Source organism: Hippopotamus amphibius, chromosome 1, assembly GCF_030028045.1.
Source record: "Hippopotamus amphibius kiboko isolate mHipAmp2 chromosome 1, mHipAmp2.hap2, whole genome shotgun sequence".
Classification (NCBI taxonomy): domain Eukaryota; kingdom Metazoa; phylum Chordata; class Mammalia; order Artiodactyla; family Hippopotamidae; genus Hippopotamus; species Hippopotamus amphibius.
Genome location: NC_080186.1, coordinates 14,718,908 through 14,745,106, shown reverse-complemented (window position 1 = coordinate 14,745,106; position 26,199 = coordinate 14,718,908). Strand labels below are relative to the sequence as shown.

Sequence of the window (26,199 nt, the reverse complement as noted above, 5' to 3'; positions counted from 1 at the left end):
GCAGTGTCTGGTCCACAGTGGGCCCAGAAAGTAAGCTAGAGAAAAGAAAATGTTATTAAGAAAATCATAAGGAAGAGAAAATACACTTACAATACAAATATGTATTTTTTTTTTTAAGCATCTCTTTTTTTTATATTTTTTGTTTTTGGCTGCATTGGGTCTTTATTGCTGCACGCGGGCTTTCTCTAGTTTCGGCGAGCAGAGGCTTCTCTTGTGTGAAGCACGGGCTCTAGGCGCACAGGCTTCAGTAGTTGCGGTGCACAGGCTTAGCTGCTTCATGGCATGTGGGATCTTCCCGGACCAGGGATCGAACCCATGTCCCCTGCACTGGCACATGGATTCTTAACCACTGTGCCACCAGGGAAGTCTCGACAAATATGTATTTATTGAAAAAAAATTTGTAAGTGGACCTACAAAATTGAAACCTATGTTGTTCATGGGTCAACTGTATAAGTATTCTTAGTGATGCCATTGTTAATTCTAATGATAAACAGTTTTATTTTAAATTGTATTTTTTTTAAAAAAGTAAATCCAGTCCCATTCTTAAATTTTGACTTACAGTTAAAATTTAGTGCTTACTAAGCAGATGGAAAGCACTAAACTATAATAAAGAGATTTGTTTTCTGGTCCTGGCTCATTTGCTATTTAGTTATATGGTAAGTCGTAATTAGTTATGGATAAGTCTGGGCTTCAGTTCTCCTCATTAAAAAAAAAAGTTGCTGATTAGTTGGTTTCTGAGATCCCCTTTAGCTTAACATTTCTGTGATTCTCTATTTTAAAGTCTGGAGAGGTAGAGGGAGGCACACCCAGGATAAAATGCTTCAGTTCACCCAGCTGGCCCATTAGCAAAGCCAAGAACAGTGCATGAGAAATCTGGTGCTCGGCGATCAACCCGGAGCCGTGAATCTGTTAGTTGTCACCTGACCTGGGTTGTTTCCCTGAGTAGACTCGTCGCCCCCGCTTCGTGTGGCAGAGTCATAAAGAGCAGGCGGCACTTCAGGGTCAGGTGCTGAATGGGAGCAGAGTTTCAACGCGTAAAATGGGTCGGCAAGCTTTCCAAGGTACTGGCGAGACTGGATAGAGGTAAAGGATGCCAGAGGGAAGGGGCATCTCTCTGCTTCCAGGGGAGGTAGAAGACCCCCAAATACACTAGCGGTTAGTATGTTTTCGCACCGTTGTGCCTCCTTCGGGACCTCAGTTGGCTAACTCCTCATTGAGAGTTTTCGCCATTCCACCAGACTCACCAGGTGAACTTTGTCCCTGCAGATTGGGGGAATGTGAACATTGAATCGGTTATCTGAAACCTTTTTCTTCCCCACCCGGCAGCAGAGCTGTCTCGAGCTCCACCTCCTGAGTGATTGATTTTGGATCCTCCACTCCCTGAAGGGATGTGTAAGGGAAAAATCAGCCGGCGGCTGTTGTAGTATATGACACGGAGCCTGTATGTAGGTTGCTAAGTTTTGCTGCAGAATAAATATATCAGGGAGAGAGGCAGTTGGAAATTCTCCTTGCTGGATGGAGAGTCGAAGTAATTTTAGGGTCTCTGCTAGGACTGTCCCATTCGTATGTTTCCAGTGGCCTCAGCTGGGCTTGGGAACACCAGTAACTAGGGAGGAAAGGGGAATGGCAGGAATATTTCCTGGTGCTAGGCCGGACTGGAGAGATGGGTCAGATGACTTCAGAAAGCAAGCTGAACAAGGAGAGGGTGGTACAGGACCGAAAAACAAAGGGCAGGAGATCTTTTGTGGGTGAATATGGACTTTGGTCGGCTCTTATTATTGTTTCCTGCCCAGAAGATCTGTCCCTTCTCCCACTCTGGTTTTAGGGGAGCCCGTTCACTCCTGGTAAACAGGGCGGGGGTGTCATGTCGGGGGGGGGGGGGGGGGGAGGGGAGTTGTGGTATCTGCCCTGCTTTGTTGGTGCTTAATGACTTGGAAACTGAAATAACACTCCGCCTGCCTTTCTAGAGACTCCTGGCAGCCTAAACGGAAAACTTGTGTCAAATGAGCAAAAAAATCAGGGAGGAAAGGGCCCTTGAGTGCCTGAAGACTATTATGTAATAGTCCTAGCAGATAAGCCATGCGCTTCCCACCCCCAGGAGGGTTCCTGGCACTTGTGCAGGACAGACTGTGGGGATGCCCTTGTGGGTCAGATGCTGCGCCACACGCGTCACCTCCTTCCCAGTGGCACCCTGCAGGGTGGAGGGTTGTTAGGCCCATGTTTTGAGATTTGAAAAACTGAAGCTCCAAGGGATTAAGTGATCATTTGCTTATTACTTCTGCCCTGCAAGTTAAGTGGAAGAATATGAATTTTTATTATTAGACCACATCTGTGCCTTTAGAGTCTTAGACCTCTTTGAGAAAAGGACAAAAGCTGTGGGCCCTCAACCTTGAAACACACACACACACTCATGCATGCACGCACACACACACACATCCACCTTCATATACTGTCAAGGTGCTCACAAACTGGGACTGGGACTCTGGACCCCAATTTATGAATCTACAATTTATTCCTTCTCTCACAGTTGGGGTTTTCCCTCTGGTTTTTTTTGTTTTTGCTTTTTAAGACAGGTAGACTTCTAATTTCCTAACCCATAGCAGATTTGATGAGGAAGTGTAGCTGAGGGCTTGACAGAAGAGGTAGAAAAATTTAAAACACAGACACAGGGCCATGCTCCAGGCATGGGCACTCCTGATGGTATCCCTTGGCCAGTGAGAAATGGTTTGACTGTGTTCATTATTGCCCTCTGTGTAAAAACATGGAGCTTATAAAACATTTTAGAGGGAGTCCCATCTTTTAGGATTAATAGCAAGTTGGTACATTCGTGCCTCGGTATATCCATGGGAGATTGGTTCCAGGGGCCCCTGCAGAGACCAAAAATCCGAGGATGCTCAAGTCCCTTATATGAAATCTCATAGAACAGTGATTACAGTCAGCCCTCTGTATCCAAGGGTTTCGCATCCCTGGAGACAGGGCCAGCGCTGCTTTGGTCATCTGGAAAGGTTACTGGAGGAGTGCCCAGCGCCTCTCTGACAATGAGATAGCTCTAAGCGTAGAGTAGGAGGTCCTTCTTTCCTGCATCTTTTTCTGGCTGTCTTCTTCCTTGGGTCACAAGCTCCTGGAGGGCAGGGACCATACCTGATTAGTTCATCTCTGTGTGCCCGTTGGGTGCCTCCCCCTCACTCAGCAGTTGCTCGGTGACTGAATCAAGTGGAAAGATGGAACGGGTGTCGTAGAAACCTCTCATCAGGGGGTCAAGTGCTGATTCTACCGCTGACAGTGTGACTCTTGCACAACTTTCTCTGAACTTCATTATCTGTAAAAGGAGGAGGCAGGGCTTAGATGAACTTGAGAAGTCCATTCGGATCTAAATTTCTGTGATCCTGGCAGAATTTTTTTTTTAACCCAGAATTTTATTGTGATAACAACCTGGGATTGAATTGTGTCAACAACCCGGGATCTTAGTTCCCCGACCAGGGGTTGAACCTGGGCCCACGGCAGTGAAAGCGCCAAGTCCTAACCACAGGACTGCCAGGGAACTCCCCTGGAAGAATTTTTTTAAAGCAGAGACATGTAAAGCGAATGTGTTTTCATGGTGCTGAAAACCACATTGACCCAAGGCACTGAATTAATTCACCTGGAAGTGGTAAATTTTATGTTGAAGATGACCTTGACCCAGCTGTGATGATATACAGTGGACCCCAAAAGGTAGAAGGAAGCTTGATCTGCCAGATGAGCTTTCACTGTGGCTTTGATTAACTTGGTACAGGGCTTGGATTTTCCCGTGGGAATGAAAGTCATCCAAAGGGAACGCTTGTGTTTGTGTTTGGTGAGCCATCACCCTCCATGTGCTGCTGTCATCGCTGTGTCCCTCCCAGAAGATTCAACCAGAGGGCACTCAGTCAGTGGAAGAAACACTTTTCTTTTTATTAATCCAAACTGCAGTTTTCCACAGTGACCTACAGATGAGTGGCTGGCTGGGCTGGCCTGTGACTCTTCCCCAAATAGCCCCCAGCACAAACTGTTCCTAAGCCACATGGCAGAAAACAGATTCAGCTCTTAAACAAAGTTGCTTGTTGGGTCACAGATTATACAAGACAAACCACGGTTTAAGTTACACTCCATAAGTTTGTGATAAATCAGCTTGGGCTCCAGTGAAGTTTACCTTTGTGTTGTCTGTGAAGTATTTGCTAAGCCTCTTGGGAATGTAAACGAGTGAAAATCTTGATGAATTTAAGAACAAACTGTAAAGGCCTTGAAGCTTTGGTTGGTTGTTTATATGTAGACAGATGCTATTAAGTACAGATCTGCCTCAGTCACTAGAGCAGGCCAGGCGGGACTTCTGCTCTGAAAGCTGAACACTTTGAGTTACTGCTTGTCCTTGAAATTACAAACACTGTTTTAAAAGGGCACGTACAACCATACACACACCAGTGAGGCTGTGGCATCATCTTCTAGCATGTGGTCCCTACTGGAAAGCTTAGTCATCTCAGACCTCCTTCCAGCAGGTACCCTTGACCTGCCTGTCCTGCCTCTTAAAGTCTTTGGTGCCCCCGTCCTCTCCGGCCACACAGCCAGCGTCGTGGTTGCTGCGGCGGCCTCTCTGCTGACTCTGCAGCCCCCAGTGCCGTTCTGGTGAGACTACCTCCCCACAGTCACCAGAGGCGTCCTTCTGTATCTGTTACTGTTGCCGTCTAACAAAGTCACTCCAAGACCTAGTGACTTCAAATAACAGTAATCCTGACATTATCTCCAGTGGTGTTGGGGCCAGAAATTCAGGAGAGCCTTGGCTGGGTGGTTCTGGCTTGGGGTCTCGTGCTGTTGCAGTCAGGAACAGTGGGGGCCTGGAGCACCTGGGGGCTGGCCGGATTTCTCACTTCGGAGTCTCAGGGGCTCTTCGTGGGGCTTCTCCGCAGGGGCCCGCTTGCTCTTCCCCGCAGCATGGCCTCCTCAGGGCAGGTGCGCTGTTTCGGTCGCCGCTCAGGGCTGCAGGCGTGGGTGTTCAGCAAGCGAGGTGGAAGATGCATGACCTTTTCTGGCTCAGAAGTGGCAGAGGTCGATCCTGCTATTCTCTGTTGATAAAAACAGTCAGAAAACTCCCCATTCCAAGGGGAGGGGACGTGGGAGGAATGGCAGAGTCACACTGTAAGAGGGGCGAGGGGCTGGGAGAGCTTGCTAAGGCCGTTTTTGGAAACAGTAATCTGCTTCACCTTCTAAGACACGGCAGTGTTCCTCTGAATCCTCTGTGGACAGATCTTTAGGGGCTCTTAATCCCTTCAGAGAAGCACATTTTAAAGTTTTAAAGGCCAAACAATATGGCACAAAAGCTATACCTATAAAGTCGACAAAAGCAGAACTGCTGGGAGCAGTGAGGTTCAGTCTCCGGGGCACGGAGCTCTGTGCAGCCCGGAGCCTGCTGAGAAAACCACTGCCCTTTGAGGGTTAGGATGTAACCCAGCCTTGCTGTGGGCCCCCCAGACCAGGGCCACACCCCGCTGTGCTGCCTTCCTCCCAAGTGTGCCTCGGCTCTGCCAGGCCTCTCCTCCGCCTCACTGTGCCTTCTGCCTCTGTGTCTGCCCGGGGTACCCTGCCCAGCCAGTGATAACCGGCTCATGTACTCCCCCTTCTAAGGCATCTTTTGCGGTTCCCTGTGTCACTCATATGCACCTTTAATGTTTTTAATTTTTATGGATAGGTGTGTTTATTGTATGACACTTGAGTTTATCACAGGTTGGGACGTGTCCTATTCTCTGCATCCCCACCTGGGGACTGAATAGCTGTTGCTAGGTGATTTCCACATCAGTCTTTGCCCTTTTAGTTCATTCAGTAGGCCAGGTTTCACTGTTTGCAAACAGTGTCTGAAAATTCCTTAGTAGGTTTTTTTAAGCTGTGGTGTTTAATTTGACTTCTTATTCTGAAACAGTGTTCTAATCTGTGTTAACGGTTTTTTAACTTGTCGTAAGATGAGTTTAAGCAGTTTATGTGTTTCTTCCAGTTGTGTGAAAAACCAGCAGAAAGTGAAACACTCCCCAGCTCAGTTTATGTTCTTAAAAAACACAACCAAAAATCTAAACCGATGCTTTGGAGCCTCACCACCTTAAAGCGGGGTCTCTCTCCCCTCCGTATGCTGACATCCTAACAAGGACTCGTCTTCCGTCTTTTTCTGCATAGACTTTGACTGCACCGTAAGTTCCTGGAGACAGGGACCTTGTTATGTTCACCATTCAGCATCAAAAACAGTGCTTGTCACCTAGGAAACACTCAAATAATTATTGAATGACTAATTGAATGGGCAGAGAATTCTGGAAAGTGAAGTGAAATGGTCATTCTTTGACTATTTCCCTTTCATCCCAGAAAATGCCACCAGTGGAAGGTGAAACTGGGAAAGCTCATTTTATGAGGGAAGTGTCTAGGATCAGTTAGGGTTTCACAGCAGCTGGTGCGTGGAGGGCCCTTGGTCACGGGGTGCCCGTGTACAAGATAATGGAAAGCCGAGAAATCCTAGGAAAATAATTGCTGCATGAAGAAGTGCACGTCAGGGTTTAGTGTATTGTGAGCTGTGCCTCGGCTCTGCAGCTCCTGTGTCCCATTGCTGTAGACGTCACACTTGCCTTGCGATCATATGCTCTTTTGTGATTGGTTCCTTGAGGGTCAGGACTAGGTTTCATTCACTGGACCTGGTTCAAGGCCTGGCCGACGGTCGGCACTGAACGCTTGGTTGTTGAACTGAAACCTAGTTGTTGGCCTGCAGGAAGGGGGCTGTTGAAGGGCAGGGTGGGTGCAGTGGGTGCATCTGTGCTTACACTGGGATACAGTGCACAGCTCACTAGAAGGACTCTGAGAGGCCCTCTCCCCAAATCCCAGGTCGTGAGGTTAAGTGAGCAGACTGGGTTGCACAGACGTCCAGTAACAGGCAAACTTTGGACTCTGAGCTCCTAAATCCCAGTTCCTGAACTTGCTTGCTCTTGTTTGTATTTTTTTCTATTACTTAAAAAAAATATTTCTAGACGTGAAACAGTGACAGTGAAACAGACAACTCAGAAATAAACCCCTGCTTATAGGATTAATTTATGACAGAGGAGCCAAGAATATACAGTGGGGGAGGGATAGTCTCTTCAGTAAATGGTGTTGGGAAAACCAGACAGCCACTTGCAAAAGAATGAAACTGGACCCCAGTCTTACACAGTATGCAAAAATCAACTCAAAAGTATCTAGATCCCTGATAACGATGAAGAAACATATTAACATATATGTAAGTGTAAGCATCATGATATTATGAATATCCTTGAATCCGTTATTCCTTGCAGCTCTTAGATGACTATCAACTTTCATGTTCCCCTAGTGGCTTCTTCCCTTGTAACTAACTACTGTTCTCACTCTTCTGCATTTTGTATTTAACATTACCTTGTCTTGGCTAGTAGGAAAGAGAGGCTCGCTATGTTAGTTTAAAATACAGACACACACACACGTGAGTATCTAAATAACAGAGAGTTGAGTATTGCTGGGGTTTGAGCTTTATAAAAGTGGCAGCATCCTAGGTAGTCCCCTGGGACTTGCTTCCCCACCCCCACCATCATTCTGTTTCTGGGGCCACTCATGTGGTTGCATGTAGCTATAGACCATCCATGTTTTCTTCATTCTTTTGTGCTGGTTCCTGTTTGGGCCCCTCAGGATTTGGGATGACTCCCAAGCAGAGGGCTCCAGTTACCCTGATTTTAACTTTTTACAAGCTGTCATTAAGCTTTCCCATATTGCTTGGCTTATGGGAGGCTTTCGGTCATTTACTAATTTAACGATCGTTAGACATCCTTAGCCTTAGAAGTTTGTAGTGATTATTTCCTATGAAGATTGTTGGGATTAATGCAGAAAACAAGTTAGATCATTTTGCAGTAGTATTTTAGTGCTTTCAGTTCTATCCAGAGGACTGTCCAGAAGGAAGCCTTCATGCTACCGGCATCCTTGGGGGATGAGGCTGTGGACAGCATATTGGGGTTGGGGCATGTGAACAGGCTCCTTGGAAGGGTTCAAACAGTGTCTTTTCATGTTGATCTCTGGTCACATTATGACATTCCTTTTCTTAGATAATACACTACTCAACTTCTAGTTAATCCCTTCTAAACATCCCACTGTGTCTGGATTAAAGATTCAGTATAGCTAGGCTTATGTCTAAAATTTTTTTTCTAGTTATCAGGAATATTGTTAATATCCAGTTGAGACTGTTTCCAAAGACCAGACGTTTTTAGGGTTATGGGTAGTCTGTGAGTTAGAATTGTATGTAAAATATTCTATGCGTGTGCAGTTTTCTGGGACCTTAGCTTTGAGCAGAGTCTGGGAGTCTGTAGTCCCCCAAAAGAATTCTTTTAAACCCAGGTTTCTCAAAATTGACTCTACTGACATTTTGGGCGAGGTTATTGGAATCTGTCCCATGCATCGTAGGATGTTTAGAAGCATCCCTGGCCCCTACCCATTAGATGCCAATAGCTGCCCTCCCACACAGTGATGAGAACCGAAAATGTCTCCGTGTGTGTGTGCCAAATGTCTCCTGGGGGGTTGTGGGAAGGGCAAAATCAATCCCAGCTGAGAAACCCTAGTTCACACCTTAAAAAAAAAAAGACTTGATTTTTTAGAGCAACTTTAGGTTCACAGCAAAAATTGAGCAGGAGGTATAGAGATTTCCCATTTACTCTGTGCCCCCAACCCCCAACATGCAGTCTCTCCCACTGTCAGCATCCCCCCCGAGAGTTATAATTGGTGAGCCCACACTGACATGTCACAGCCACTCAAAATCCATAGTTTTCATTAGGGTTCACTCTTGGTATTGTACCTTCTCTGGGTTTGGACAAATGGAAAATGACACATACCCGCTATTATATGTAGTATACAGAGTAGTTCCACTGCCCTAAAAATCCTCTGTGCTGTACCTGTTCTCATCCCTCTCTCCCTTCCCACCCTTGGCAACCACTGATTTTGTTATTGTGTCTATAGTTTTGTCTTTTCCAGACTGTCATACAGTATGTAGCTGGATTCATACAGTATGTAGCCTTTTCAGATTGGCTTCTTTCACTTAGTGGTAGACATTTAAGTTTCCTCCATGTTCTTTCACGGTTTGATAACATTCCATTGTCTGGATGTACCACAGTTTCTTTATCCACTCAGCTGCTAAAGGCATCTTGCCTTGACTTCTTCCAAGTTTTGGCAGTTACAAATAAAGCTGCCTTAAACAGTTGTGGGCAGGTTTTTGTGTGGACATTCGTTTTAAACTCCTGGGTAAGCACCAAGGAGGGTGATTGCTGACTTGTGTGGTAAGAGTATGTTTAGTTTTGTAAAAAACTGCCAGACTGTCTTTCGATGTGGCTGTGCCGTTTGCCTGTCCACCAGCAATGAATCAGAGTTACTGTTGTGCCACATTTTTTTCAGCTTCTGGTGTTAACAGAATTCTGAATTTCAGCCATTCTAATGTGTAATGGTATCTCATTTTAGTTTGTGTTTCTTTGGTGACGTGTGATGTTGACCATCTTTTCATATGCTTATTTACCACCTGTATATCTTCTTTAGTAAGATGTCTGTTAAGGTCTTTGGCCTATTAGTTTATACCTTTTAACTAGTTTGACTTGAATCATTTAGGGTTTTCTCTTCTTGCATGGCCAAGGGAGTACATAGCTATTTATGGAGTTTGAACACCTAGCTCCAGTTGAGAGCAACAGGGAAGACTTCTGGGTTGGGTTGAGCCAGGCAAATATTATAAAATATTTATATTTTAAAATATTTAAAAAATTAAAACGTATTTGCACACATACACAGAAAACACTCCCGATCCAAACGTACACTGCTATGTATTAAACATCTCACAGGCATTAAGTAAGTCCTTCTAACAATGCTGTGAAGTAAGTGCCGTCCCCATTCTATGGATTATTGACCTTAAAGATAAGACAGCCAGTTACTTTACCAGCAAAATGGATTTATTCAGGAATTGCAGAGAATTGCATCTCAGGAAAAGAATGGCAAACAACAGAGAGGAACATTACTTTATAGAGAAAAAGGAGCCTGAGAGGGGGTGCTTGGAAGGAATGTCCTTTGGAGGAAGGTGAGAGTTCAGGGTGGCCATGGCGTCCCATTGACTGGATTTGCTGCTGGGCAAGGAGAAATCTCTCCTCCTACTGGGAATACAAGGTCTGACCCTCTCTTCCTGTTGGCCTGTGTACTTGATTTTGAGTAACAGCGCTCAAGAGCTCCCCCTCCTGGCCTCTTGACTCCATTTTAAATGTTTCCTTTATTCAGTTTCGCGGGATAAATAAAACTTCCTAGAGGTTAAGAAATTTGCCCAAGGTCATAAGTTAATGAATGGCAGAACGGAGCACCGAATATAAATCTCTAGTGTCAAGTCACCTTATCTGTGTTCTTGACCCTACGAGTGGTGTTAAAATGTTTTCCCACGTCCACTGGCCAGACCCACGTCCCCGTGGCGTTGGCTGGCATAGAAGGCGTGGCACAAGTAGGAATACCTGGTTGCTGGAATGTTTCACTAAACAAAACCAGTGCTATAAGGTTTCTGGAGTGAGTGAGTGAGTGAGTGTGTGTGTGTGTGTGTGTGTGTGTGTGTGTGTGTGTGTGTGTGTGTTGCAGGGTGTAGCCAGTTTGCTGTATGGCTCCAGAATAAATTGTCCCTGATAAAGATCTTGAGCAGAGGAATAAGGTTTTTGTTTCTGTTTTCTTTTTAAAAAACAGCCTGCTGCATATTCCATGTCGATTACCTGGCAGGGATGCTCCCTCCAGTTAATGTATGTGTTATGTGTTGTCTCTGGTGTATATACAGTGGGTCCTTGTCGCACAGCCTGTTTTGTGGTTGATGTACCTGGAAGTGCAGATGGTCGGATTCAGAGGATATATTTTATTACTGCCAAATGTGGCATTTCCAGTATTACCTTGTATAGTTTATAATGATTTTTTAGCTTTTGAGTTAGGACTTTCAAAAATCCTGAAAGTGATCTGAGCAGAGCAGATTCAAGATACAGATCAGACAGTTCCGCTGGTTGGTTGTGTTGGGGGCTCCACCTGCCTTCCTTGTACTTCATAGCGTCACATGCAGTGGTCTTCACCGTTTTCTCGGGCCCGCCTTTCCCACCTTATTTCTGGTTGCTCTTCCTGAGCTCTGACCTTGCTTCTGGGTGACAGCCTACTGTGCACTGAATTAACACTTTGCACCCTACCAGGCTCACCCCCAGTCAGTTCCTTCCTTCCTCCCTCCATTACTTAGTGCATGTCTGTGGTGACTGGCACTTGGTGGCTCTCAGTAAATATCTGCAGCACAAATATTAAATGAAGAGATGATCTGAGAACAAGAGCAGTCTGTATCCTCGTGTGTGTGTGTGTGTGTGTGTGTGTGTGTGTGTGTGTGTGTGTGTTTGCAGGGTGTAGCCAGTCTGTACACAGTGCGTTGTGCTAAGCGGTTTCCTTGCGTGGGCCCCTGCAACAGCGATCACCCGGCTTGTGCACTCGTAGTCCACTTTGTCAGGGAGAGCAAGCTCTTGACTGTAGGTATTTCAGGTCTTGGTCTGTTTTGCAAGGGCCGCACACCCGGGAAGATGGACCCAGCCTCAGCCGATCCATCTGAAGTGCTTCACTGAAGCACTTAAACGTTTGCACGCATCTTGCCCCGTGTTCTGTGCCTGGCTTTGTCCCTGGCTTGGAGCTCATCAAGGAACCTGGCCTGGTGACATTTCCTGATATTCATGTCCAGGTTACAGCAAGGACAACCCCTAACTCCTCGAGCCTGCTTACTGTACGACCAGTTGGGAGTTAGTATGTCTGCAGGTCTGGAAAGCTGCTGAAGGAAGTTGATGAGGCTTTGAGACGTGGGTCGAGCAAGGCAGCTTTCAGAACTGTGCAGCCCACTTCCGCGTGCTTGACTGTCTTTTGGATGCCTCCACGTGAGACAGACATTGCCTTCTGGGAGGGACTGGCCGGTCTCCCTCCAGGAGCCATGGCAGAGGGCCCGCTGCAGGCCTCTTTGGTCTCAGGATGCCCGGGGCAAGCTGAAACTCCCAGAATGCTTTTGAAAAGGGGGTTTTTGGTGTTTCTATTGCCAAAATGACTCAGACGCTCCTGTTTCTCCTTTGACAGAGTGATCAGCAGCTGGACTGTGCCTTGGACTTGATGAGGCGCCTGCCTCCACAGCAAATTGAGAAGAACCTCAGCGACCTGATCGACCTGGTACGTGCCTTGTTCATATGGTTTCATGTGGGGCGGGGGCTCACACCCAGTTGCTTTTGTGTACCCTTTCCACGCAGAATTCAGACCACACAGCAAGCCTCCTCTGTCTCCACCCAGATGCCACCACTGGGTTGTGAGATTCCTCCAGAGAGGAGATGAGGTTCCTGTGGTTGTCATTCTTTCAGTGCCACCTGTGTTAATAAAGCCCAGGACAGGAGCTCTGAAGTTGGTACTACCTGTCCCCTTCCCCCAGCTGCCTTGTTTTCACTTTCTAGAAGCTTACCTTTAGGCCCCGGGGAAGAAGAGGCCACACATCTCCAGCAGGCATTCAGCAGTGCCTGGTTCCAGGCTTTTACTAGTCTCTTTGCCATTGTGGAAGCTTCTCCAGCCAAAGCAGGACAAAGATCTAGCCTCTCAAATGCTTTAGTGTCTTCACTTCTAGCTTGAAATGGCATAAAACACAAAAACGGGTTTTTAAAGAGCTCATCACATCTATTTTTAAAATATTTATTTGTTATTCATGTGTGTGTGTATATATGGAATGATTGGTCTCAAAATGATGCCAGAGATTAACTGGCACCATAATGTTATTTTAAAATGTTCAAAGTATTCAAAAACACCTATAAAGCTATGGGAAATAATGAAAAGAAGTAAAATAAAATCAGGCCCCGAGGGCCAGCTGAGTTACTAGATCATTTGGCCGGTGAGTTCTCTCTGGGTCGGAACCTGAGCCCTCCTAGATCGTAGTCTGTTCTTTTCACTGTGTCCCCCAGCTTCTTGGATGTAATTATCAGTTGCCAGGCATTGCTCCTTAATTAGATGTCTTTTAAAATAGTAGCTCGAAAACTTTTTCATATGCTGAAGTGGTATATTTAGTTCCATTGTATGCCTTCAGAACAGTTTGACTAGGGAGAACATTACTGCAGGAGACTCCTGTCCTTCACAGAGAAGACTCCCCGCAGCAGTCTACAAGGTCCATTGTGCAACTGTTTGTGTATTTATAGAGACACAGACTCCCAGTGAAAGGCAGCTGTGTGAACAGAGTTTAGCCTGTGGATGCAGTTGTGAACTTGCTCTCTTTTCCATGTAATAATTCAGGAAGTGAGGAGGAGGAGGTTTCTGGAGGTAAATAGCCCTGATGATAAAGCCAGCTCCAGGTGCTTGTGATGGAAGTGAAGAGAAGGTGGATAGAAACTGTGATGGGTCCTGGCTCAGCAGATGAGTATTAAAGAACAGAAGGCTGAATTGTGATGCAAATGAACCGACCATATGCTTGGAATCAGGAATCCCACACTCTGAGCCTGGGGGCGCGGCATAGATGGCTGAAGTGGCCTTGATGTAAAGAGGTCTGGCCAGCAGGCCCTTTGCTCCTATCACTTCTTGCCCTGGGGGCTCTGATTCTCTGTGGCTTGTTTTCAGATTTCTCTGGGGGTGCCATACGTACATTTGGAGTTTTATGTGAAAGATCCTAATATTTAAACATAGGCTCAAACATTGGATGGGCATGTGAAGTGTGAGTCAGAGAAATGGGCTTTGCTGGGAAATGATGGAATATGAAGTTGGATAGGTCCGGAGGTGTTCTAGGAAGCCAGCAGGAGGGCTTGGATTGGATGTGCAACTGTCGCCATCAGCCCACAGCCTGCACTTTGTACACAGCGCATTGTGCTAAGCGGTTTCCTTGCGTGGCCTCGTTTCGTTCTCAGCAGGCCTGTCGGGTAGCACCCGGGACGTGCTGGGTGGCTTGTTTTTCTGGGTTGGAGAGTTTTGAGTGATCAGAGGTGGAAGGGGGTGGGCAGAAGCTGCGGGTAGGGTCAGGGCCCTCATCTGGTCAGCTGCAGAGGCTGCTGCCGCTCTTCCACTGGGCATGACCGTGTGCCTGCCTGCGTGTGAATTTAGTTTGGCGATTGAGTTATTACTGTATTTTAGAAATAGACCAAACACAGAAGTAAGAGATGATGAACAGGTTTTTCTCAGCAGTCTTCTTGGTGTTTCACAGGCTGTTGTGTTCGTAGGCAGCTGAAGTAACTTCCTCTAGCTGTGGCATTTCTCTCTGACTCCCTCATCACTGCTGCAGAGATGTGTGTGTAGCCGCTTCTGTGCAGACCTGGTCAACTGGTACACCAGTTGCTGTATATGCCAATTTTACTTGGGCTCAGCAGGGAGATTGCAGCACTGATGGTGAATGAAAGAGGTCAGGAGCGGTCCTTCACCTTGGCCATGTAATACTGGGTGAGAGGATCATCCTGAAGGTTTAGATGGCAGGGGGGCACTTAGACCCAGGTTGACTTCCTGCACTGTGTCTGTCCCTGATGGGCGATGTGTAGTAAGTGGCATCCCAAAGATTGCTGTCAGAATGCACTGTTTTCCCACTTGTAACTTTGCCATCTGTGGAATGTGACTGGAGAGGGGACGGAGGCAGACGTAGGTTGTGGGGTCGACAGCTACCATTTGTTGAACGTCTGCTGTGTTCTCGGGCCCAAGCTGGAGCTGCTGTTTGTGTTGTCTGTCATCTTGTCTAGTTTTCACAACACCCCTTTAATGCGCATATGACCAATTCACCTTTATCGGATGATGTAGACTCCGAGGAGGAAGCAGGGTGGTGCTGTGGCCAGCTAAGCAGCAGCAGGAATCCTCCTGCTGGGGTCACTGCTGGGTACCTTTAGGTCGAATCACTTACACTCAGAGCGACAGATTAAATATGGTGCGTCTCCCTGATCTGTCTTTCCTGTTTGGGGGAAAAATGTTAAATAATGTAATTCATTACTAATCTAAGATATTTAAAATATAGATGTATTATGGAAAACAATTTAAAGCTCACATAGTTAAAAAGAAAACCAGAGACTTGAAAGACGTTCCCTACTTCAAGCTGGGCCACTTAGGATGTGCAGTTCGCTTTGGTCCGCTGCTTCGTGAGGGGCTGGGGAGGCGCCGGCTTCCCCTCGCCAGGTTGTGCGGGACCAGCCTTGGGCCCCGTCTACCTCCAGAGGCTGAACGAGAGGCCATGATGGATGCCCCTCATCCAGAACGGACTGGGGAGTTGGTATTCTCATTAATTTTTTAATTTGAAGTATGATGAGTGTCGAAATGGAAACGGAGCCTGACTCTTCACTGAATTAGGGTCTGGTGAGGCGTGCCTTGTTAAAACTATATTGACATGCTTCAGAAGCCAGCTGCGGCCCCTGCTATGCACTGTAATGTATAAGGAGCATTTGGGCTGGTTTTGTAGTCCTGGAACTTACTCCTTTGAATGTTTTTCTTTCATCACTGCTCTTTTTCTTCCATTTTCCTTGGGAATGACAGGTTTTTGTTTTGTTCTGTTTTTTGTTTTTTTTTTTTTTACTGGATTTGCAAGATTCTTTCATTCCTGTAAGAGTCGGTTCGTGCTGAGTGTACTGCTGTGGCTCTGAAATCCATGTGTAGTTTTAGTTCCTTCCCTCCAGCTGTCATCTTAGAAAACTCGCCCTGTCATGGGTCCGTCTAGAAGCAGTGCATCCGGGCCTTTTTTCCGTGCGATCTGGGATCAGTCAGATGTTTTCAGAGCAGCTCGCGCACTGGCCCAGTGCACCCTGCATTCACTCCTCAAATAATGCCTTGCTCACCTGCCTCAAATAATGACGGGGAGGTAGGTGGTGGTTGTTTTCCAGAAAAGTCTCCAATTCTAAGAGTGACGAGAACGCTCGGATTTGCCAGCATTCCCTATGAAGGCAATGGCCTCGCTTAGATGTCGGAGCCAGAGAAAGTGTGGGGGGATTTCTCCGGCCCAGGAGTGGTCCAATTCCAGCTGAGTATTAACGAGAAATGCGGCCTGTGTCTGGCAGCGAGACCGAGGCCGCCCGATTTATCATGCCGGATAGGTTTTCTTTTCTTTTCTCTTTCCACCGTCAGAGCTTTTGCTGCTTGGGATTATGAAGTGTGCTCTGATTGGTGGGAAATGACCTTCCTTTGCAGATGGCCAAAACATCATTTTATTACATATTAATCCCATTGTGCTAGAGTGAAGCCAGCCGAAATCTGTTGTTAAGCTGTTTCAGAAATACCCAGAGGTCCTTGTGGGCCAAGAATCATGTGACGTTAAGATGCTCCCTTAGCTTCCTAAACTTTGACCTTCTGTGGCTTTACTCTGCACACTGGCAGCAAGAGATGAAACTTCTCCGCTGGGGTGTATTTTGAGCCCTGAGCTGAGGAAGGAGTTTGTTTCTGCAAATTGGCACCCAGCAGGCCGCCGTCCTTTGCCTTTTTAAGAGCAAACCAAAAATAGACCTAAGTCTGTTTAACCAAGCAGAAAAGTCTTTGCTCGCAAACGGTCACTTCATTTTTTAATTCCTTCTCCCTGCTTTGCTGATAGTCACCCGAAGGTCCAGCTCTTGGGTGTCCCCAGACTTTACTCCAGTGAGGGGGAAAGCACCCAGGCCATCCCGCCAGGCCTGTGGGTTAGACGTGGAAGAGCCATCCTGATGCTCTGAGCAGGAAATTGAGAACTTGATTGGTTTTCATTTCAGCATATTTCTTTTCAGCAGCCAGAACTGCCCTCCAGAAATAGAAATGGCCAGCCTCAGCAGTGCCTGTACTTTGAACAGCTCGCAGAAACTGTCCACCTGTAGGTAGTGCGAGGTCCGCAGGGAGATTCCCACTTGACAGACGAGAAGGCTGGCGTGCACGGGGTGCACCTAGGCGTGGGGGCTCTGTGAACCAGTGAGTGGAGACCTCCAGCTTGTGTTGCCAAGACCCTGCTCTCCGTGCGGGAAGCAGCTCATGGAGCCAAGCGCACACACCTTTGTGATTGAAATTGAGGCTGATATTTAACGGTCATTAATATCATTGATTATCTATCTGATCTATGCTAAGCATTGTTAGTTTGCAGTAATAGTTGAAATAGTTTTCAGTAATAGTTGAACCCAGGAAATCTGGAAATGAGTTTCCCAGTGACAGCTGTGTGGAGTAAAGCGTCAAACTCAGTTCTGTCCCCAGGGGATGAAGATGTACTGGGCCTGGAGACCCAGATGCCGCCGCCGCCCTTGGGGACCTCAAGGCCAGACGTGATCTGGTTCATCTGTGGTCAAGAGGACCCACGCCTGTGTTTTCTTCTTGCCTGGTTTTCCCCGTTACCGTCACCGTTTAAAACAGTCTCGTACCAGCATATTTTCCTCCTTTATTTCAAAGACGACATTTAAAAATGTCTTCTTCCCGAAGAGGTCTTAGACTGAGTAGGTGAAAAGTGAATGGGTTCCGTCAGCATTTACTACCATGGGGCTCAGCCCGGGGATAAATGCAGGGATCCAAGAGCTTGATGCTTGATGCGTGGTAAGAATGACCTTGGCTGGATCCTCTCAGCCCTAATCAGCTCTGAGGACGACTGTCAGGAGTTGCAGACCTGAGTTATTCTTCCTACAAGCGTTTAGCATCTCTCTGTGCCAGACACCATCCTGGGTGCCAGGGGCACGAGACGCAAGGCCAGGCTCTGCAGAGCTGACCTTTAGTGGGGAATTCAGGCAAAATTTTCTGGACAGAGGAGGGCTTGGCCACGCCAGCTTTGCAGGCTGTATCTCTCCCAGATCACAGCAGGCACAGTTGTCTTCGCTCTTGAGTAAAAGTGGTCCCGGCCCTTCGATGAGTTTTGCCCTCTCTTCTGCCTCCTTGCTGGCCACCTTTCACCTGACCTCTTACTGTGTCTCAGACTCTTTCCCCAGAGATTCCTGACAGAGTATTCCTGAGGAGGACAAATACATACCTTTGGAGTTTTGAGGGCAAAGCCAAAAGTGGCTGCCTCTAGCAGGGAATTTTATGTTTTGTCTTCTAAAAAAATTTGCATTCCAGTTCATAACATACTCACATGCAAGACATTTTAACAGAGAAAGAATTCTTTCTTCACCGAACCCTTCAGTCAAGTTGGTGCTCCAAGAAGTAGGACAACCCACCCCCACCCCCACCCCCTGGTGCTCTGGGACCTTGTTTGGAGATGCTCAGCTGGGCTTTGTAACTGGGCCCCCCACAGCCTTTAGTTTCCCTGCTGTCAGGCCCCCGGTAGCTGAGGGGAGGGGGGCTCCCCACCCTGGGTTCAGGGCTTTGCAGCCCCACCAGGCCCAGGCGAGGAGGGGGCCTTCGCTGGTACCCGGGCAAGTTCCCTGTGTGTTTCTGTTGGGAGTTGGGGCACTTGGCTTCCACTCCTGCGTGTGTGGTGGGGTCCGCAGGGAAGCTCTCTCTCCCAGGCCGGATGTTGTCTCTGGAGCAGGCCTAGGGGATTGGATGGAATAGTTGGTAATTACTCAGGGACCCCTGCACAGTCTGTGGCACTGATGTTTCTGAGCTTATCCTGAGCTTTCCTACAGGCAACTCTGTGCTGCAGTTCCTGTTTTACAAGGGGAAAAAGCATTCCAGCCAAGGGCCTCCAGCAGTATTTTAATGAACTCCATGCCTTGGAAAGTTGTGGTGAGCCTTTTCATGCAAGCATTTTGCTCTTTGAATGGGCTGCAGCTGTAGTGACTAAAGCAAGGCCGAGGGGGAAAGCGGACCCCGGACTCGAGGTGCTGGACCGGCTCTCTGTTTCCCACCCAGGGCGCCTCTCCAGAGGGAGGTGGCCTTTCACCGCCCCAGCCTGTTGCTGAGGTGAGGATCCTGCCACCTGATGATTTATGTCAAGGTGGAGCTAGGCAGCCCTTTTAAACTAGGACTAAATGGTGTGATTTGCTTAGGAAGAGGAAATGGGGCTTCCTGGAGAGCCCTCACCTGACCACCACCCCCCTACCCCCCCCATAGGTATGGCTGGAAGTTATGTGAAATTCTGATGAGTTCTGTTATATGGAGAACAATAGACCCTCATATGACCCAGTTAAGGATGACATGAATTGCCTCCTGAATGTGCAGTCCAGACCTGTTAAAACTTGAAACTGAATGAATAGAGGAGAAAAGTACAGAGTCATCTGCTTTCTTTTGTGTGTCTGTTCCTTGGGGAACAAAGGCAGCTTTGCTCCAGGAAACTGTAGTGATATGTCCACTGGTCCTGACCATTCTAGAACAGTCAGGGTCGATTACCCACTGTGGCTGCAGGCTTGAAATTCTCCAGAGCTGGGTAATTGGAAAGTTAGCTGTCTCCCAATCCCCTTTAATGTCAGCCATCCAGTAGTACGCTTCTGTTATTTTTCATAGGAACTTGCAGAGTTCAAAATAGAAATAATTTTTCTTTGATTCTCCCCTTTTCATTCTTCATAAAATCTTTTCCAGTGAATGACATAGGAGAATAAATTGCTTTAATGGAGGTTCGTCTGATGTCAGAAGCACTGATACATGTAGGCTTTGTTTTGAGTACCTTTCATCCATCACCTTGTTTAATCTCCACAGCCACTCTGTGAAGTGAGTGGGAGGATCCCCTTTTATAGATGAAACCGAGAATGTCCCAGTGCCCCATGAGTCCTGTACCTGATCTGTGACCAAGGGCAGTCAGACCCAGCTGTTGATTCCAACGTATTGTCCATTGAATTGCTGTCTTTAAAAATGAAGACATGCCAGTATGTCATTTCTCATAGGTCCTGCGAGGGCCAGACCATCTTCTAAGGTGAAACTATAAAAGACATTTGTGGTGGGGGCGGGGTAGTCACCGTGGGACTTGTAAGTACCTCAGGAGAAAAGAGTTTTAGAATCTCTCTTCTGCCTCTTCTGGTATGAAACCCCTTCAGAGTTTGATGAACAAAGACACTGCTGCCCGATTCTGCCTGGCCTGGCTGTTCCAGCAGCTGTGCCGAGGGGAACATTTCTACAGGTGACTATCCCTGCCCCCTGGGGCGCACGCGCGCACACACACATACACACACACACACACACACACACACACACACACACACAGAATGCATTGTGTGTGTTGGGGGTGGGGTGCTCCTTAAAAAAGCATCCTGCCCAAACCCAAGCAATGTGTCCCTATCTCTTCTTTCAGTTAATTAAGCAAATTAAAAATTTTAGGAAAAGCAAGTTCTTGCACTGCAGGAACTAAAGGGATGGGTCAGTAAAGTGATTGCTTTTAAATAGAATGTACCAAAGTCAGCATACACACCAGCATAAGCCAGTTAGAATATTTATGATGCCAGGGGTGGGAGGGCAAGATCCCATTTGTAACAGCAGAACAACATGCCACCTAGGAAGAGGCTTCCGATGAGGCAGGTTGGCTGTGCGTGAGGAGTCCAGTGCAGCTCAGAAGCGAGGGCAGAGCAGATGCGGTCCGACAGCTCAGAAACGGGCCCCGTGAAGTAACCATTTAGGGCATATTACAAGTGATCATCACACTTCACTGTGAGAGAATTGATTCTTCAATAAAATTGCTGAAACAGCTAATAGTTTTAAAGGAAAACAAGTTAAATATCTATTGCACAGCGTGTAATCATACTCCTGATGGACTAAGGAACTAATATTAAACAAATAAGAAAGAATCAAAGGGAAAACATCAATGATGTTTGATGTTGAGGTGGGGGAGGCCTTTATAAGTCATAGAAGCTAATGCCAGCTTGATGGCTTTGAAGTCTGCAAATTTAATTTAAAAGTTTAAACCAAAAAAAGTTACAAGGTGAAGAACAAACTCTGAAAAATACTTGTAGCTTTTGACAAAGGACATATCTCCTGAAATCTTCAGAGAACACCTTCTGGGTTGTTGCTGTCATCCGTCCCTACAAGGTGGAAGCAGCAGCAGGGGCTTCGGCAACTTGTCGAAGGTCACCAGGCAGTAGCGGAGGAGCCAAGCTGTGAACCCAAGCAGCCCAGGGCCCTTGGCCACTGTGTACTGTTGCCTCCACCAGTGAGAACGGTAGAGATACTGTGTGGGACGGAGCGAGATGCACAGAGGAGGCCGTGCAAAGGCTAATCCACAAACAAAAGAGGATAGGCTGACTGGGAGAGTCTCCTTCACTGATGACCCCTCTTTCTGCTCAGTGGATGCATTTTATTTCCTCCTGGATACAACTTACACTTTTCCCGACTTTCAAGAAATTGGTAGCTCACCTTGGTGTTGAGTCTCTTGAGGAACAAAGAGCAAACAGTTGGGGAACGTGGTACACTCTGATTACCTGCTGGGAGCTTCTCCTCCAGATTGTCATGCTCAAGGTTCTTGGAAGTCCTGCAGTTAGAAAAGAAAAGGGGAGAAAAGAACTGTTCTCCTTTAACCCAGCATTTCTCTTACTCTGATGCAGCCCACTTTGGAAAACACTGGTTTCCTGGAAAGGTTCGTAACCTACACATCAGATGACCTGGATTCTAGATCCTTTCGGGCAGTGGTCCTAAGTGTGATGTTAAGATTTTCATAACTGGTGAAGTGTCGTGGGAAGAAATACAGCTTTTCTTGTTGGCTTTTTCAAACAGAGAACTAATTCCTTCAGTAGGAGGGAGAAAGTGCTGTGCACGTTAAGCAAGTCTTGTTGGAAGCCAGGAGGCTGGGTTGTGGCTTTGGGTGCCACCAGCTTGCTCTGTGACCAGCAGGTCTGTCTGGGTCTCTGGCTTGCCCTCTGTGAAGTGAGGGCCAGATGGTCTCAGGCTCAGAACCTGAGTTGTATTGCCCAGAACTAAAAGAACATCACCATGGATACCCTTGTGTTGATGTCACTACATTCAGGGTCCCCTTTTGCTGGCAGAAGAGGCATCGATTTCTCTCAGGTCTGTGAGCACATGACCTGCCCGGAATAGTAACCCTGGGGAGAGAGGCGAGCAGGTGGGGCCTCTGGCACATGCCCCCCCCCTCCCCCCACCCCCATCAGGTCCATGCCTTAGCAGAGCGAGGTGGACCCGACTGGAATGGCACCTTCCAGCTTTGAGACCTTAGGCAGGTTCCCGCACCTCCCAGAGTTGTCTCCAGTAGACAAGGTCAGGATAAGAAACCTGCATTCTGGGGGCAGTTGTGAGGACTGGGGAGTGTGTATAGAGTGCTAACATGTGCAGGAAAGACAGGTGCTTAAACAAATGCTCACTGATGCTTTACTACCTTCACTGGCTTCCTGGGACCTGTGTGCTGAACCCCAGGTTCTGCCTGCCTAGGGGCTGTGCCCTGATGTTCCAAGTAGCCTTCCTGTTTTCACAGGTGTCGGACACAGCCCCGGCCTTGACTTTCAGGGCAGTGGGGTTGGGGATCAGGGTGTTATGACCCAGCACACAATTGTAAGGACTTGATTGGTTTCACCTGGAAGGGAGGAGGTGAAACGGCCCTCCGCTGAGGCATTTTAGATGGGCTTGAACACCGCCACCCACCCCCGCCTTCACTGAGCTCTCAAGTTGGGATCCCTGAACAGAAAGCTGGGAAACCCACCACCAGCAGCCCCAAAGCCAGCGGAGGAGGCCAGAGTCAGATGGTGGCTGAGTGGTTTCATGATTAGTAACAGCGTTTGTCATTCCGCAGAGATGGGGGTAATCTGATAGCATGCTTCTCCGTCCGCCCTGGAGTGGGGTGGGCTCCCTGGGTGGGGTGGGTCTCTTCCATTCCCCTCGCTCATTGCTTGGGCAGCCACTCTTCTCCGTGCTCCACTTCGCTGGATGCATACCTGTCCCTGGTTATCACTCAGAGCTCTTTGGAACCCCAGGGGAAGAAACGCTAAACAAAGTAGTTGAATGGTCTGACAACGTAGCGAGGGGTTTTAAGGTTGATCCCAATGTCCAAGGACAAGCCAGCTGACATTGTCACCTCCTGGGTCACTTGACCTCATGGCCTTCACTCCCCCATCCAGGGATGCCACCCAGGTACCCACCTGTATATGATGTAGGACAGGCCCACTGTGAGCGCTGAGCCCCAGGACCCCTTTCTCTTATCCAGTGTTCTGCCTTCTCATGCCTTCACTCGCATTCACTTTGCAGTTTCACCTTATCCAGGCCGCTCATCTCTCGTCCCTGGCTTGAACCCACGTCTCTTAATGTTTCTCCTCCTCCTCCATGTTGCCAGTGTAACCTCCAAGCACCCCTTTCTCCAGCTTGAGAACCCCCAAGTCCACACCTGAGGGTCTTTCACAGTCAGCCGGCAGTGGTCCTCTGTTCCATGACTTTTGTCCCCTCTTCAGCCTCTCATGTGTCTGCTTCTTCTCATGGTGGGGAAGCTATTTTAGCATCTCACCTGCTTCTGCCTGTTCATACCCCGATGCATGAGCCACCAGCCAGGGAGTGGAAGTTTGGGGGGTGGACTAGAAGCGGAGTACCCATTTATTTTGCACTCTCCTTTGGAACAGGACTCCCCCCCCGCAATTTGCCAGGTTAAAGCAGCCTGCTTTCGTATACTTGGATATCAAGTGTCTGTAAAATTCCTGGTTAGGTGTTTTTAGGGCAACTCTTAGCCTGAGACCGGAAGGCCTACATGTCTTCTAAGGAGCAGTGGGATGTGATTCAGTTGAGTGCCTTGCAGTCTGAAGGCCCAGCCAAACTCTGCTCTCATCTTCATCACATCTTAGCTGTGTGTCCTTGCAGTCTCTATTTCCCCATCTCGAAGATGGGCCTGATGACACTGACCTTGAGAACTAGAGATTGTATATGTAAAGCTTTAGCATAGTACCTGGCTTAGGGGAGCTGCGCAGGGTTTTTTTTTTTAATTAATTAATTAATTGGCTGCGTTGGGCCTTCGTTGCTGCACCCAGGCTTTCTCTAGTTGTGGCAAGTGGGGGCTACTCTTCGTTGTGGTGCGTGGGTTTCTCACTGCGGTGGCTTCTCTTATTGTGGAGCACAGGCTCTAGGTGCACGGGCTTCAGTAGTTGTGGTGCACGGGCTTAGTTGCTCCCGGCTGTGGGATCTTCCCAGAGCAGGGATCAAACCCATGTCCCCTGCACTGGCAGGTGGATTCTTAACCACTGTGCCACCACAGAAGTCCCTGCACAGAATTCTGAGGTCACATCAGATTTGCACAAGTGCGATGTGATCAGTGTGCAAACAAATGAAAGCCACGCTGGTCTCCTGGCTTTAATTGATAACTGTCAGATGCCAGAGACTGTTCTAGATGCTTTACACTTTTACCACAAGCTTAGTCTTCGATAGCCCCATTTTACAAATGAAGAAACAGAGATTTAGTGAGTTGCTCAGAGCCTCACAGCTGATGAGTAAGTAGCGGCGTCAGGGACCCCAGGCCTATCCACTCTAGCGCCTGCCCTTCTCCCGCCTGCTGGCTGTGCCCACGGCTCCCCCAGGAACAGCTTTCTCCTTGTCACTGCAGGTCACTAGCGGATGTTGCATTCAGCAGACTGAATGCAAATAATTAGCACCAGTAATTAGCACCAGCAAGACGCTGTGTAGTCTTCATAGAGTGTAGCTTTCCCCTTTCCACGCTGAAAGGGCGTCCTGTTTGGGCTTCTTTGGTTTAAGCCGAGATGCTGATGGAGACAGAAGCGTCCATGGTAACGCTCATGTGGTCCCCACATCCAGGCTGCAGCTGCCACCACCCAGCAGCACCACTGTCCCTGTTCTTTTTTTGTTGGGGGATTGGAGGTGAAGGAGGCTTCCTGTTGCTTGCATAAAGGAGTCAGAGCTTCAGAAAGGGTGCAGGGGTGAGGGACGATTCCGCCCTCCTCCTTTTTTGGGTCAATGGCCCTCATCAGGCCGGACACTTCTTATTCATTAGTTGGACGGTTTGCGGTTACCCCTTTGCCACATCTGTTGCTGCCTTCCTGGGCCCGTTGCGCTCACAATTAAGGTTCATTAGAGACGCTGTCAATCACAGCATGCGCAGAACCTGCCTGTGAGAGGCCTCATGAAGGGGCTGTCCAGCCTGTCCCGTCCATTCCCCCCGCCCCCCCCCCCCCCCCCGCCATTCTTGATTACTGACCAGACCCTGGATGTTTGGTGAGCAGAAGAGGCACTTGTGAAACTCCAGACTTTCGGGTTCTGGTGGGCCTGTTACCTTTTATGTAACTGAAACCTGCAGGCTAAGAGCGGAATTGATGTTACAGATGGTGGTGGTAGGAGTTATGTCAGATGGAGGCTTTGGAACTAGTATTTGACAGCAGGCTACTCAGAGGAGAGATTCGAAGCCAAATGCAGAAGAGATTTAATTATCGTTAATCTCCCTGTCCCCTCTTTCTGGAATGTACAGGCACACTTAATTACTGTAGACTGGAAGCTAAAATAACACTCTGAGTTCAGAACAAAACCCTTCAAGAGATTCGCCCCAGGCTGGAAATGATTATCCTTCACACAAGTGGGTTCCCCTCTCTTTCTGAGCGTGCACTGAAGACAGTTGGGAGTAGGGCTGTGCACCAGGCACTGTGAGTGGCTCACCTACTGCTGCCTCTCCAGCATTTCCCTCCCTGGTTCACTGAGCTTCCTGCTTCTCAGCATTGCATGTTAGGGAAGCCACGTCTCCAAGTTGTGTCCCGCAGCAGGGGTTGGCTTAGAGCATTTCCTGTTGCTCGTGTGCTGTAATTCTGTACTATTAGCACCCAAGGGCCCTCTGGCTTTGAAGCACCTGTGGGACGTAACCATGCTCGTCTGTATCCCCAGACCCTGCGCAGTGCCTGGCCACACCGTTGATGCTAGATAAATGTTGGTTAACGATCCAATCAACCCGCCCATCCCCAAACTCTGCAAGGAGAGGGGGCCTATTATGCTTCCTATGCTGTGTCATCTGAAGCAGAGAGATGCAGGGAGACAAAGATGCTGTGAAGCTGAGATGTAACTCAAGACCTCAGCCCCTGGTCCCCAGGTGACAGTACTCAAAAAGGCAGTACGTCATCGCGAGTCTTTAAGACCACTGGAGTCTGAGTTAGTGGCCTCTGGGTGTGCCCTGAATATCCAGGTAACCTTGAGTAAGTGACTTCAGTTCTCTGTGCCTCAGCTTCCTCATTTATACAAGGAAGAGACTGATAACTTTACCTCATTCTCAAAGAGGGCAGTTGTGAGGATTGGGTAGCGTGGGCCAGGGACCTGGGGCAGCATGGGTGCAAGTGAGTGCTCAGTGTCAATGCTGACTGCTGTGACAGCGAGAAGGAAGATGCTGGCCAGCTCTCTTTGTGGCCCTGATGACAGCAGGGAGTGAGTGGAGGAGAAGTTCAG

At 48.0% G+C, this 26,199-nt stretch overlaps 1 protein-coding gene across 2 annotated transcripts in view; it reads left to right on the top strand.

Annotated features, from left to right (window-relative positions):
- CAPZB (capping actin protein of muscle Z-line subunit beta) overlaps positions 1 to 26,199 on the top strand; it is a 132,947-nt gene that overhangs the window by 47,480 nt on the left and 59,268 nt on the right. For both annotated transcript variants that reach the window (XM_057698098.1, XM_057698106.1), the window contains exon 2: positions 12,124 to 12,213. In XM_057698098.1, coding sequence (XP_057554081.1) covers positions 12,124 to 12,213 — 90 coding nt within the window. The remainder of the gene's footprint in view (positions 1 to 12,123; positions 12,214 to 26,199) is intronic.